Below are 13,106 nucleotides of genomic sequence, written 5' to 3'. Positions count from 1 at the left end.
CTAAAGGGACTCAGACCCCCGATGGTGCCATGCACGTCCATTCTGCCCTCACCAAACATCATCGATATATTAACTTGCAATTCCTTCTAAGAATTCAGAAATACTAACCACCCTGGAATGGTTTTCTCACCCCTTCTGCCCAGGGGAAGTATCTAAGAATCAGAAGTGTTCGCCCTTTGCACGAAGGGGCTGCGCCACACAAGGGTCATACGCATTGCAATGGGTCTCTCGAGCCTTAGAGTGGAATACAACACCAACCAACCCAAACTTCTTTCTGCAGCTGATATTAGATAGAGATTTTCTCGGGACAGAAGACTAGGCCAGGAAGGGATGAGGTTAGGGGTTTAATTTTTGTGTTGTGCAGCCAGCTTAGGCTTCACACTAAGCCCGTGGGCGGTACTCCAAACTCAGCCAAGCCAACTCACAAACGCACAGGCTTTATCACAAAGGGTATAGAATTCCTGGGTCCCACCACTGGGAAAAGGAATTTAAAGCCATATGTCCCCTGGCAGCAGGTCAGCACTGCCGTTTGGGTCTGTAACAGGGTTATCCCGACCACAGTTGTCTAAGCCACCTGGACGCTAAACACAGAGGGTTTCCCTGAGTCATCAGGCATAACACAAGGACTTTACTGGTAAACTGCTAAAACTCACAAATAGTTTAAAAACAAATTGGAGTGGTAATTAACACAACTCTCAACAGTTTGTCTGCCATATGCCTTTTAGCTTGGGAAAGAAAGAGGTGGACCTATACCAGGAGCTCATAGGGGTCTGAGCATGACCCACAGAGTTGTTCCCTGCGTGTCATGGCTGAGAAGGAATGGTGAAAGCACTGGCCACTGGAGCTCCAAAAAAGCTGTGTTTTCTCTTGGAAACACTGAAACACCATTTCTTTAAGAAGCATAAGCAAGCCTTAAGCTTATGATTTGGGGTGGGAGGAACATAACCTCCCACCACGATGCCTTCCAAGGAAGAACTCAGGTCCTGGAAGAACCCAGTGCTCTCTGCTGAGCGAGTTCAGACACTAAACGTAAGTCCTTTGAGTAAACTCCAGCATTCTCTTTCAAGAGCTCTGGTCTAAAACCCCTCACAACTACAGGGAGACGCAGCCGCCTTGGGCTTGTTCCTCCTGGTAAACACAGCCTGTAAATTCCTGGAGGGGTCACTCCGAGGTATACAAATGTTCCTCTTTCTTCTCCTTGTTCTGGAGGCCACATCAGCACTTTCTACCAAGCCTGGGAAGGGACAGCACGCATCAAGCTCCCGTGGAATGGAGGGACTAAGAACTGTGGCTGTTACCGAAACCATTCCTCATAAAAAATTCACGAAGAGAAAAAGACACGTGTAGTCAGGCCGGGTTTGCCGCTGAAGACCGAAGACAAAATTAAGTCTCTCCAGGGTCTCACCAGGACCAAGCCACCCACTAGAAACCTAGTGCTCCTCGAATGCCCTTGCTTTCTCTGTCCTCCTCCCATCTCTTGGGTGTCAAAAGCACATATCACTCCACGTTCTAACAGTGGCTCCCTGGGGCCAGCTGGGAGGAGCACCACCCTGCCCTCTGCCCCATCTTCCCCTTCCTGTCTGACTCACCCAGTGGCGGCTGCCATGATGCACCCACCGTCAGCCTCGCTGGCTGGGCAGCAATTGGCAGAATCATGGCTCATGCCGAAGTTGTGGCCCATCTCGTGGGCCATGGTGGCAGCCACGCCAATGGAATTCTCAGAGTGATCCTGCACAGGGAGAGATTCAGGTCAAGAAGACTGCTGTCCCCAACCCCCGACTCTGCCTTTACTTTGGTCAAGCCTCACAGCTTGACAAAAGCCCATGCTTTTAACCACACGCTGCACCTGCCAATCACAGGGGACGGATAGAGGATGAACAAAGAGAGGATGGCGGGGCTCCATGATATCTACTGCTCATGTCAGAAATGAACACTCAAAGTCATTTAATAAGTAGTCACAAAGTCAGAGAAAATTCAAAACAAGGCAGCAATTTCCTAACCATGACTTTGAGACAAGCTCTCATTTCATAATGATATACATAACATGAAACCCAGAATACAAAGTGTTTTTCATCTCTGTCATCTTACTACCCCCAGCTCACGGTTTGGAAGCCATGAAAGACGTAGTGATGCAGGAATGTAATCGCTTCTGGGTTTTCCTGAACTTGAAAATTGGGGATAAACTACAATCAATGAAAATTCACCCCCGGCACCTCCATCCCTTATCACTTAGGACTTCATTTTAAACAACTGCCCTTTGGGATGTCAAAGCTTTCTTTCCTCTGATAATGACACAGAAGACTGTTTTTGACAAGACAGCCTCCTGCCTTCTGCGAGACTTTTCTGCCTTCTGCAACACCCTCACGGCGGCTGAGACTCACCATGTTGACTCCTCCAGACTGGTACACGGAGCACATGGCCATGAGGGGGGCCAGGCCGATGGTGATGCCCTGGAAAGACCTGCCCCTGCAGGAGGGAAGGCGACAGGGTGACTACAGAGGGGACTGAGAGGGCTGTTTCAAGGTGCCCAGGAGCACGTGGCCATCATGGTGCCCCTTGGCCCTTCTGCCACTCCCAGACAGGTCCCAAGAGGACAGGCCCTGGTATCACAGGCCAAATGGACAGATCCCAGGCTGCCACCCCTCTGACTTCCTCCCACCCACTCTCTCACTGCTCTAGAAAAACAGAGAGTGAAAGGTCACTTTTCCCCACAATATGCCCATAACCCTGCTCCCTGGAAGGAAATGGGCAGGGCTTGCAAAGCTGCATCCCATTCCTGCTGCACAGGAAAAGGTCAGAGGGCGGGGGGTGGCGGGGAGAATGGCACAGGCTCTGATGCTGAGTGAATCAGGCCCACTTCCGCCAGCTGCCGGGGTCTCATGCCACATCTATGGCCCTGGGAGAGGGTGCAGGACACTTCGGGGCAGCAGCTGTAAGGGGTGATGCCTCATTCCTGCATCACTCAGGGCCCAAGGAAACAGATGTGTCCCATCAGAAGCATCAAGAAGTGCAGCCAGGTGCAAGAATGACCTATTTCTGCCTTTGTTTTGCAACTGTGATCCTAACCTGCCCACGGCCAAGCTCTGTCCCCGTTTAATTCATCCCTCTCTGGCTGTATACACCCAGTACAGGGGCCAAGAAGTAACTGAAACCCAGTGTTCCCATGCACGCCACACACATGTAATTCAAAGTCTGTGTGGAAAGTCATTGTGTGGTACTTCGATATCGCCGTGCTCGTCCTACCTACAGCCCGATCTCTTTGAGAGCTGAGACTATCTTACATATTTGGGGGTCGCCAGAACTTAGAATCTGAAACATGGTGGGTGCTTCATAAATGTGTGATGAAGTCAAGGCAGACCTTTCTTCAGAGAGACAAGATGCAAAGGAATAAAAAGAATATGGCAAATGTACGTGAAGTCCTACTGGTGGTTTTATAAACTTGGACCACGGCTCCGAGGAAGTCCAGCTGGAAACCTAGATTCAGGGTCTTGCCCGAAGCAGGACACTGCACTTCCCAAGTCCAGGCCCAAAGTCTCGGTAACCTCAAGGCTCTTCCAAGGCGAATGTGCTCATTGCCCAGGTGTTTGGTTTAGTTATTTCCCAGGTCTTTTTCAATTATTTTTGAAACTCAAAAAAAAATTAAATAAGCTTTAGTTTAAAAACTTCTAGATAACTTCTAATAACTTCTAAATAACTCATGGCTTAAAAGGGAAACCCAAACTGAAATAATAAACCACTCAGAAAGGGCAGTACATAATTATATTTTAAAATAAATGAGACGCACCAGGGCTTTTTTTTAGAGTAAACAAATGTTGAAATGATTGTTAATTGCAAAGAAAATAGGCAAGAAAATAAAGGTATTTATTTATAAAGGTATTTAGGCAAGAAAATAAAAAAATGATTTGTTTATGTATGTGCCCTGGTTGTAACTGCCTCAGGATACCTTTGGAAGTCAACCCTAATAAAAACTAGATAATCACCCCTAGGGGACTGTCCTATGCCACCGTGGCCCTCACCAAATGTCCTCTTTTTCCCTCACCCCACGCCCTCAGCGTCTGCCTCCCACCAAACACACAGTCCCTGTACTAACTGGCACTTTGACTACCTTGGGCGGGCAGCCCTCAGCTTCTAGGAATGAAGCAAAGAACAACCCAGGAGAGGCCCCACCCCTGCCCCGACTGTGCCTGCCTCAGGAGGTTAGCTTGAGACCAGAACTGAGTGACAAGATGAAGAGGAGCCCCACAGAAAGTCCATTTCAAAGCCATCCATGGCCAACAGTCAGTCAGTTCCCAAGCACACAGTGGTCTTAGGCACTCAGCTGAATCCGCGTAGGTCTCATTTCCTCATCTAGATGCTAAGTACTTTGGGGGGCTGTTATGAGCCGCAGGCTTTTTAATATTTTCCAGCATGTACTAGGCACAGAACACATGTCTGAGAAACACCTGATTACAAGGACCAGAGAGCCAGGCGGTCGAGTGCAGCCAACACTCAGCATTGGGAGGGGAAGGGGCAGAAAGCACACGCTCTGTGGACAGGCAGCCAACACCAAGGCAGCGCGTACAGAGAAGGGCTGCTTACGTGACTAGCTGTGCATTGTCATGTTTCTTCTGAGTCAGCAGCCTGCGCCTCCAACGAAGAAAGGACCAGAGGGTAGAGTAGGGGTTCTCTGAAACTTCACACAAATCGCCGTGAGTCCATACTTCCAAGCCCACAAGAGCAATCCGGATGTTCAAGGTTCGGTAAAACTGATGGGTGAAACACAAAAGCCAGAGTGTCATCTTCATCTGCCAGAGAAAGGGAGGAGCTCATACGTCTCAGTGGCTAAGTAGTATTCCACTGTATGGATATACCCAATGGTCTAGGGATGTTTTATTGTAAGACGTCCCCACTCACGTGGGAAGTAAATGGGTAGAAAAGATCTACGAGTAGGTAGCTATGCTTACTCTTGAAAGTTTCCTTCCCCGTCACTGCAGGTGTTTAGCTTTCACCAGGGATACCATCAGCTGCAAGCATTAGACTGTAGAGGGCCCAACAATCTTCAAGGTTCTGCCCAACCCAAAGGTTCGGAAATTCTATAAATGAGACCTGGCTCTCGGGATCCTTAAGGGGACAGCTGTACCTGACCTTTGTAACCCAGTACCTTTAACATCACATACATATAAGCAGGGTGAATGCTTTCTTTAAAGCTAACTATTAGAAGGCGTGGGTATAAAAACATTCTTTGACTGACAAAGCCTAGAGAACACTGAGGCACTGCCTAAAAAAGTAAAAAAGTTGCATGTAAACCTAAGTGACATGAGCAAGGAGATACCATTTAATCCAAAATTGGATCACTTTGGGCAGGTATCGTCCTAGCTGAAAATAAAAATCCGAGCACTTTTCCGGGACAAAGCCCTGAGGCGTAGAGTTGAGGGCCTTGCCCAGAGTCTCAGCAGAGAACATGGGGGAGCGAGGATAAAAGCCAAAACGATCGGCTCTCGGAGCCGACTCCTGACCCTACTCTGCCCAGATGTGGGTGTTTTCACAACCAGACGATCCACTTGCCTCTGAGAAACTGTGGAGCAGGATGAGCTCCAGATGCAGTTGACCTCAACGGAAATTCTGATTTTCCTGTTTTGTGCCAGGTCAATCATTACAGAAAACAAAAAGTTTGGATTCCAATTTGAACTTGCTTCACTAGGGAGCTTTTTAAGGACTTCAACTTGGCTTTTTCGTGGTTAAGGAAATGCATTTTGGATTGGGTTCATGATGCAGCAAATTAGTGCAGTTCATTCCAGGTTTGGTTCAACAATAGTTCAGTTCAAGTAGCTGGGTCAGCAAGCCTCGGAGAAGTGGGTCAGCCTTCCAGCCAGGAATGACAGACATCAGCTGCTGGGGAGAGATCGGAGACCGCTTCACAAATGAATGGACTGGACAGCCACGCCAGGGGCCTCAAGGATGGACTGGGGTTTGCTCTCTTCTCCTTCTATTTTTTCATCAGCACCCTTGCTTCCATCACCCAGACTGACGGGAGTGTTCACAAAGGGAGACCCAGCCAAGTCTCCCACCTGCCGGGTCTCCAGAACAATAGATGTCACGTGGGTAATAACGGGGTCTGCCTCCTGTCTGCACCCCAGGGACCGAGCTGCTCTTGTTTTCCCAGATGTTGAGTGTTTGGGTTGTAGGATCACTTAGGTGTTATTGTGTGCGGAGTGAGTCAAGAGCAAGAGAGGACTGGACGGTGTCACTGGAGCCCTTCCTTCCAGGAAATGCCAGGGCTGACTCCCACCAGTCACTGACCACCCTGTCCACAATTTACAGAGCCATCTGGGCAGAATGAAACGCGTGGCACAGACATTCCCACCTGGTGATTCTGAATACTACCAACTTTGGTTGTAAATCCCTAAAAAATACCCAAGTTTTCTTCTTTATATTCCAGTGTTTAGAAAAGAATGATTTCTCCTTTTCGCCTAGGCTCCACAATTCCTTAGCAGGCCCGGAGTTAAAGCTTCAGAAGTTCTGTGAGTACCCTGAATTTGTACTATAAATGTTTAAATAGAGTCTCACAGAGACCTGTGACCCGAAACACATTAAAATCTACATATTAAAAGTACGATTAGCCTATCAAGAGCCTAGGTTGCCCATTCCACTGCATTTTGCGCTATAGCAAATACTAATACATATATTTAAAAACCACAGTATTTCCATGTCCCAGACTAGCCTGTTCTAGTAAAATTCAAGAATTTGGGTATTTCCTAAGAGCATGTTTAAGAGGTCTGCCCTGGGAAAGTTAACCATCTGCATGGTCTTTGTGAGACAGGAAATAACTTTAGAACTGTCTTATAGATGGAGACTACACAGATTGGTCCCCAAACACGACTCCTCAACTTTTATGATTCTGTCACTTTCCCTTCCTGACCTACCTCAAATCTCTCCTAAGTCTGAGAATCCCTGGGCTTTGTTCCTAGAAGGAAACTTAAAGAGCCTTGAAGCTTTCTTAAACTGAGCCCCTGTACATCTTCAGTTCTCTGGGAGCCACTGCAGGGAGGAGGGGAAGGGGTCAGAGGACAACGCTCTCAGTGTTCACCCCTGCTTCAGCTCAGGGCAGTCCGTCTCATCTGACTTTTATGTAGGACTGTTTTGCACTGGTCTCAGCCTATTAATAACCAGTGTTACATAGCTGGACCAGCCCCGTGGTTCTCATTACGCATGCAAGACTCCCTTCAGCAATAACCATCAGGAAACTGAAAAGATACAGATTTATTACTTACAAGGCCTGGAAATTACACAGCACATCTGGAGCCACACAGCGAGGTGGACCGGGGCGGGGAGGGGGGCGGCGGGGGGGGTAGGTGAGGGTGAGGAGAGAATGAGCCTGGATTTTGTTTTTATTGTGGTGAAGGGTGGGGGTCCAGGTTTTTGAGGGTTCACTCCTCATTGCTGAATTTAAAGCACAGGAAAAGAAAAAAAAAGTGGCCCAAAAGGTCACTTACTGAAATCAACCAAGATCTCTAAAACAAGGAGCCTCGGTGGAGAGAGGTGGCCTGGCTCTTCCCCTAGTCCTGTGGCAGCAAAGTGTCTGCTGAGACGGCCCACTTTGAAGTGGGTGCCCCTTTGGAAAGTAGGCCTGAGCAACCAGAGCTCAAGCCAGGAACTCACATTATAAAAAGAAAAAAATAACCAATGTCTGGGCTTCCATTACACAGAAAGTGGCATAAGATTTCATTTTAAAAAAAAGGATTCCAGCAGAAAAGTAAAAATAATACAAAGCCACTGATTTAGACCAACCCCTCTATTATGTAAATTCAACACAAAACGATACAAAACTTCCAGGCAAAGAGGAGGGGTTCCGCGGCTATGGTCACAGAGCCGAGCCTCGTCGGATCGCCCCGGGCTTCTGTAGCATCGCTGTTCCCTCTCAGAAACTGGCTGGGCTGGCCAGGCCACCAAGAGGCAGCTCCGGTGCTACATGATCTCCTGTCCTCTGAGGTGCTTGCACCTTTCCCACAAAGTACACACCTGGTCTCACCTTATCAACGTAATTGGCGATCTCCATGAGCTTGTGTTTGGTGGCATCCTGGTCTCGTCCGTTCTTCTGAAACTGAATGGGACAAGCAGAAGTAGGTAACAGGTGAGCCCCACAGAACCCCTCTCAGGACCCCTCCCATGCCCGTTACTTGTCCTTAAGTTAGTATTTACTTTCTTCCATCTTCTAGGGGCATCACATTTACATAGCTGTCTCCCCACCACACACATACACGCAATGCGAGCTCGGGGACAGCAGAGCCCAGGTCAGGTCCATCTGGTGTCCCCAACTACCAGCTCAGTGCCAGGCCTGGAGATGTGCACGCAGTAGCTGTGCAGTGAACTGAATTCTTTCTCCAGCTCTTGAAGTCAACCTTGTTCTCCTATTCTCCGAAGGAGAAGGCCTCCTGCACACTCGCCAGGCCTTAGCAGAGGGAAGGGTTTGATCCCTGCCTTGGTCGTCACCCCAACACAAAAGCACCATCACAGGGTAGCAACGGGTCCCCCTACATGTGATCCATCAGCAGTGGTCAAACATTACCGAACGCCTGCCATGGGCGAGGCACTGTGCTTGGCACCAGGTGGGAGAGCCTGGGACTGGCCTAGAGGAGCTTCGGTGAAAACGAGAGAGAGCCAGAAATAACCACAGTGGCAGCTTCTGTATTTAGGGAGTACATAATTGAAATGCACTGAGAAAACGTGGACAGAAATAACTGCCATCAGAGGCCACGTGAGTGATACAGAATGGGTGCTGGTGTCGAGGATCATAAGACCTTGGCTTTGGTCCGGCATGCCACTCAGATGGACTAGCAGCGCCTTCCACAGTGAGAAGAATTCTGAGGCTGCATGGAACTTGGCAGGGAAGAGTGTTGTGCTGGATTAGAAATGCCTGCCATGGGTACCAGGGCATTTCAGTATGTGGTCCCACATTCATCTTTTCTGCTTCAAAAGGGTAGCTCTCTTCCAGTGGCAATGACGAAGGAAGGCTTCACGGTGTAGAGATACAATCTGCCACAATTCACCTAAATCTGCAAGTGGTAGGTATGTCCTATCCGCTACCACTGTTACATGGAATCTGGGTACCTATCAGATTTACCTGGGATACACAACTATATATGTTACGTCAAGTCCGACCTTCATGCTCTTCCTCCACCCTATCCAGCAAGAATATTCAAACAAAGATGTGGACAACTGTAACTGAACAACCATTAAAAAAAAAAAAGAATATCCAAACAAGAAACAAAAGAATAGCTAAATAAAACTCCCTGGGATGCTGGCTGTGATGGGCGTGTCCCCTCCATAATTCAGGGAAAACCACCCTTTCCTATTCTTCCACTGCACTTGGACTTCCCTGTGCTTCCTTGGGGCCGTTGGTCGTCTGAACTGTCAACAGTCTGACTTTCACCATTGCCTTCTGAGAGTTAAATTCAATGCCGGGCATTGTGACTTAGACCTTTACAAGGTGTCGATCCTGAAGTTTCTCATTATAGAGTCATCCCATTTCTAGACCAGTCTCATGCACAGAAAGTGTTGCAGTATTTAGCAAATATTTATTATAAAACCAGAGTCATATTTCATTGCCTTTCAATTACTCCTGTCTTCAAGCAACTGCCTGATAATACCACCAGTTCTAGGTATGTATCGTGTTGTCCAGAAGAGTCTCATGTAGGCAAACGTTTCCTTAAATGGACAAACTAGAGATTTTAGGCTTTACAGCCACATGGTCTCGGTCACAACTACTCAACACTGCCATCACACAGCTCCAAAGCAGCCACGGACAATGCACACAGCAGGAAGCATCGACGTGGTCCAGTAAAACTCTATTTACAAAAATGTGGTGGGCTGGGTTGGACCTTGGGGTGAGCTAAAGCCTGCAGACCCCTGACCTAAAGAAAGGACTATCTCAACCTTCAACTTTCTAGGGTGACAGAGGCAGTGAAACATGGTGCATCACCTGGCTTTTTCCAACTACCTCGCCTTCTGCCTGCACCAGGAAGGGTTTTTGTGTTCCCATTTTTACAGCTGTTCTGTCCCCTTCTGCAACACTCCACCTTGCTCCTCCCTCCCCTGGATTTGCTCTCTCATCTGCAGCAGTAAGCTGAGCCCCACCCCAGGTGCCCCTCCTAGACCCAGGGAGTGGGCAGCTGCTTGGTCATTTGTACGGTGGACAACGCTCTCCCCCTCTCTCTAGGCAGCAACACTGTCCCTGCCCCTGCTTCCTGTGCAGAGCCCGGAGGAGGAGCCTGGCCTGTCTGCGCACCAGGTCGTAAATCACAGATAAGGCAGCCCTCCCACTCCGTGCCTTCCCATCCTTTCACATTAATTGTCAGGCATACACTTTTGCCAGCAGAGGATGAGAGGTCGCTGGGGGAGAGGAGGAAAGGGAGGGATTTGTGAGCCTGGGAGCCAGCCTGGCCTACTGTACTCCCCACTCCACCCCTCCCATGACTCATTCAAAGCCCAGGACCCTGAGAAAGCAGCAAGTTCCCCGTCCCCAGGCAGCACGAATCCCGCCTGTCAGCTGCTGCCGAGAGCACTCTCCTCTGACATAGGATGATGGCTCTAGGCAACACACAGTCCCCAGGGTACCTCCAGCACTCTTCCTTTTGTGGGGGGGTGGGGGGGTGGGGGGGGTCTGCAGGAGACTAAAGATATCCAATCCCTACCCTGTCCCTGCTTCTCCAGCTTCCAGAGACTCACATCCAGTGGGTTTTAAAACCCTGCACCAAGATTCCACAGGGGAGAGTAGAGGTGAGAACCGGAGGGTCACACCACTTTTACTACAGAGTGTCTACGTTTCTATATGCTTATCTACCGTGGTCCCAGGGGCTGTCCTCCGAACCAAGGATTCTGGGGCTGAAAACATCAGTTCAAGAACACTGTATTAGATGACCTCAGATGCAAAGCTTAAATGAAAAAAATGTCCTGGACTCAGAAAAGCTCAGCTTTCTTCCAGCAACCCCCCTGCTGGGGGCCAGCAACGGTCACCTTCTCCCATGACCGCAGAACCTTGGCTTTTAAATCAGCCTTGGAGCTTGCTCCCCACGCTGCTCCCCCGTCCTACACACACACCAGTCTTTGGAAAGGAAAACAAAGGGCTGCTTAAAATCAATACCAACATCAATGAAAAAGCCAAACCCCTCGAAGCAGAACACGATGTTCCCCAACCTGGAATGCTGTTTGCCTCCACCTCTCTGCCCCGTAACAACCCCTCATCCTTTCAGACAGCTCCAGGGCCACCACCCCCCACCCCCGCCCCCCGCCACTAACATGTGAAAGCAGACCTCAGGCCTCAAGTCTAGCATTCTTCCCACCGCACCGCACCACCTCCAGGATCTGTGCTTTGGGACTGCAGACTACACACAGCGACCTTAGAGGGAGGCATTTGATGAGGCTGGCAAGTAAGCCACTTGGATGGGGCATGAGACAGACTGGAGCCTGGCTGAGTTCTGTCCTACAGGGGGGCCCTGGATGAGTGTGTGGACTCAGAGCACAGTCGGCTCATCGCGACTTCCCATGCTCAGCAGATGTGCTTGGTTACATGGTTGGGTCACTACCTAATGTGAGAAATGAGGCAAAATGTGGCTAATTTAGGCAAATGTGGGTTCTGGGGCTTGAACCCATTCTTCAGGTATCAACGTCAACATCACCGCCTTGGAGAATTTTTCCCCTTTTCCCAAAACCGCCATGTTGGACCCCTCGGTATCTGCACTCAGCCCCTCTGCCATGACACATCTTAGCAGCTACGGCAGCGGACGAGGACTCCTTTCCGTGCTGCCGTTGTGGGCTCTCTGATCCCAGGGGTGGGTCTGTCTACACCTCCTGGGGGCCAACCACTGGGCGTGGCACATAATAAAGAATCAAGATATCCTTGATGAATAAATGAAATGAAAGAGGGAAAGAGATGAGTGTTCATCAGATCTTAGAGGCCAAGGCCTGCAAGAACCTGTCCAACTTGAGGAGCATGGGATTAAAGGCCAAACGGCTACTCCTCTAGGTCAGTGGTTCTCACACTTGCCCATGTATCAGAAGCACCCAGAGGGCTTGTGAAAACATGGATTGTGGGACCCAGCCCCACAGTTTAGCATTCAGGAGTCCTGGGGCATAGCTCAAGAATTTGCTTTTTCACAAGTCCCAGGGGACCACTGATCCTACAGGTCCAGGGACCACATTTCAGGAACCACAGCTTCAGGTTTTCATTGAGCACCAACCTGATTATAAAAATGGACCCATTCATGGGCAAGAAAAATGTACTCAATCAGGTGAGTCAGAATGCATGTATTATCTGTGCAAAAAAAAAATTACTTAAATCTCTAGAGAGAATTCATTGACCCCCCATGAATAAGTACCAAAACCTGAAGCGGTCTTCAGGTTTTAACATTTTAAGAAATGTTAATTCAGATAATGTAAATTGTACTGGTTTTTCTTTTTTTATCTGATGAATGTATCAAGCTAGAAGAACCTTTTCCTGTTTTTTCCCCTCCCCAACTACATTTAAAATAGCAAAAAGAAATGGTTGAATTTAAGCTCAACCAGAGACAGATGACTGCTTCATTATTCCTCCAAAGCAGTTGTAAACCTCGAATAGAAGCTACCAAAAGAGCCGGTTTTTCTGTTGAAACCCATCACCTCCCCCTTACCTCCGCATAATCAGCCACGATGTATAGCTCCACATACTTCATGGAGTTTAAATCATCCCTTTTCATCTAAGAACGAGATAGGAACAGATCAGAGTGATAGAAGGGGTGGACTTGGCTTCATTTCAAAAAACTGCTAAGCAGTGGTGCTCGTTTAACTGTGAACTTGGGCACCAGCAGCAGCCCCGCAGTGGTTGCCTGCACCCTCGTTATGCCCCGCGCCCGCCATCTTGGTTATTGCTGGAAGCTGCTCTGGGACACTGGGTCCCATCCTTAGTCTCAAAAATCAATGAGCTGGGTGGGCTAGCCAGTACAAGAAGCACAAAGGCCAACATACTGTGAGGGAACATGCTGACCATCAAGTTCCTCAAAACCACCGAACCCACATACTCTGGTTGGTATGAATAAACACAAGCATTCTGTGCATACTGCTAAGGGGATGTTCCAAAAAGGAAGCGTATGTTT

At 48.8% G+C, this 13,106-nt stretch overlaps 1 protein-coding gene across 2 annotated transcripts in view; it reads right to left on the bottom strand.

The window, feature by feature from the left end:
- ADAM19 (ADAM metallopeptidase domain 19) overlaps nt 1–13,106 on the bottom strand; it is a 79,832-nt gene that overhangs the window by 16,868 nt on the left and 49,858 nt on the right. For both annotated transcript variants that reach the window (XM_037044809.1, XM_037044808.1), the window contains 5 exons: nt 12,645–12,710; nt 8,009–8,080; nt 4,579–4,745; nt 2,382–2,466; nt 1,590–1,729 (listed from right to left, as the gene is read on the bottom strand). In XM_037044809.1, the coding sequence (XP_036900704.1) occupies nt 1,590–1,729; nt 2,382–2,466; nt 4,579–4,745; nt 8,009–8,080; nt 12,645–12,710 (530 nt within the window). The remainder of the gene's footprint in view (nt 1–1,589; nt 1,730–2,381; nt 2,467–4,578; nt 4,746–8,008; nt 8,081–12,644; nt 12,711–13,106) is intronic.

This window comes from Sturnira hondurensis, unplaced genomic scaffold (genome assembly GCF_014824575.4).
Source record: "Sturnira hondurensis isolate 20B ecotype Veracruz unplaced genomic scaffold, ASM1482457v3 Scaffold0004152, whole genome shotgun sequence".
Classification (NCBI taxonomy): domain Eukaryota; kingdom Metazoa; phylum Chordata; class Mammalia; order Chiroptera; family Phyllostomidae; genus Sturnira; species Sturnira hondurensis.
Note: the sequence above shows the minus strand (reverse complement) of the source record. Positions and strands in the feature narration are given on the sequence as shown.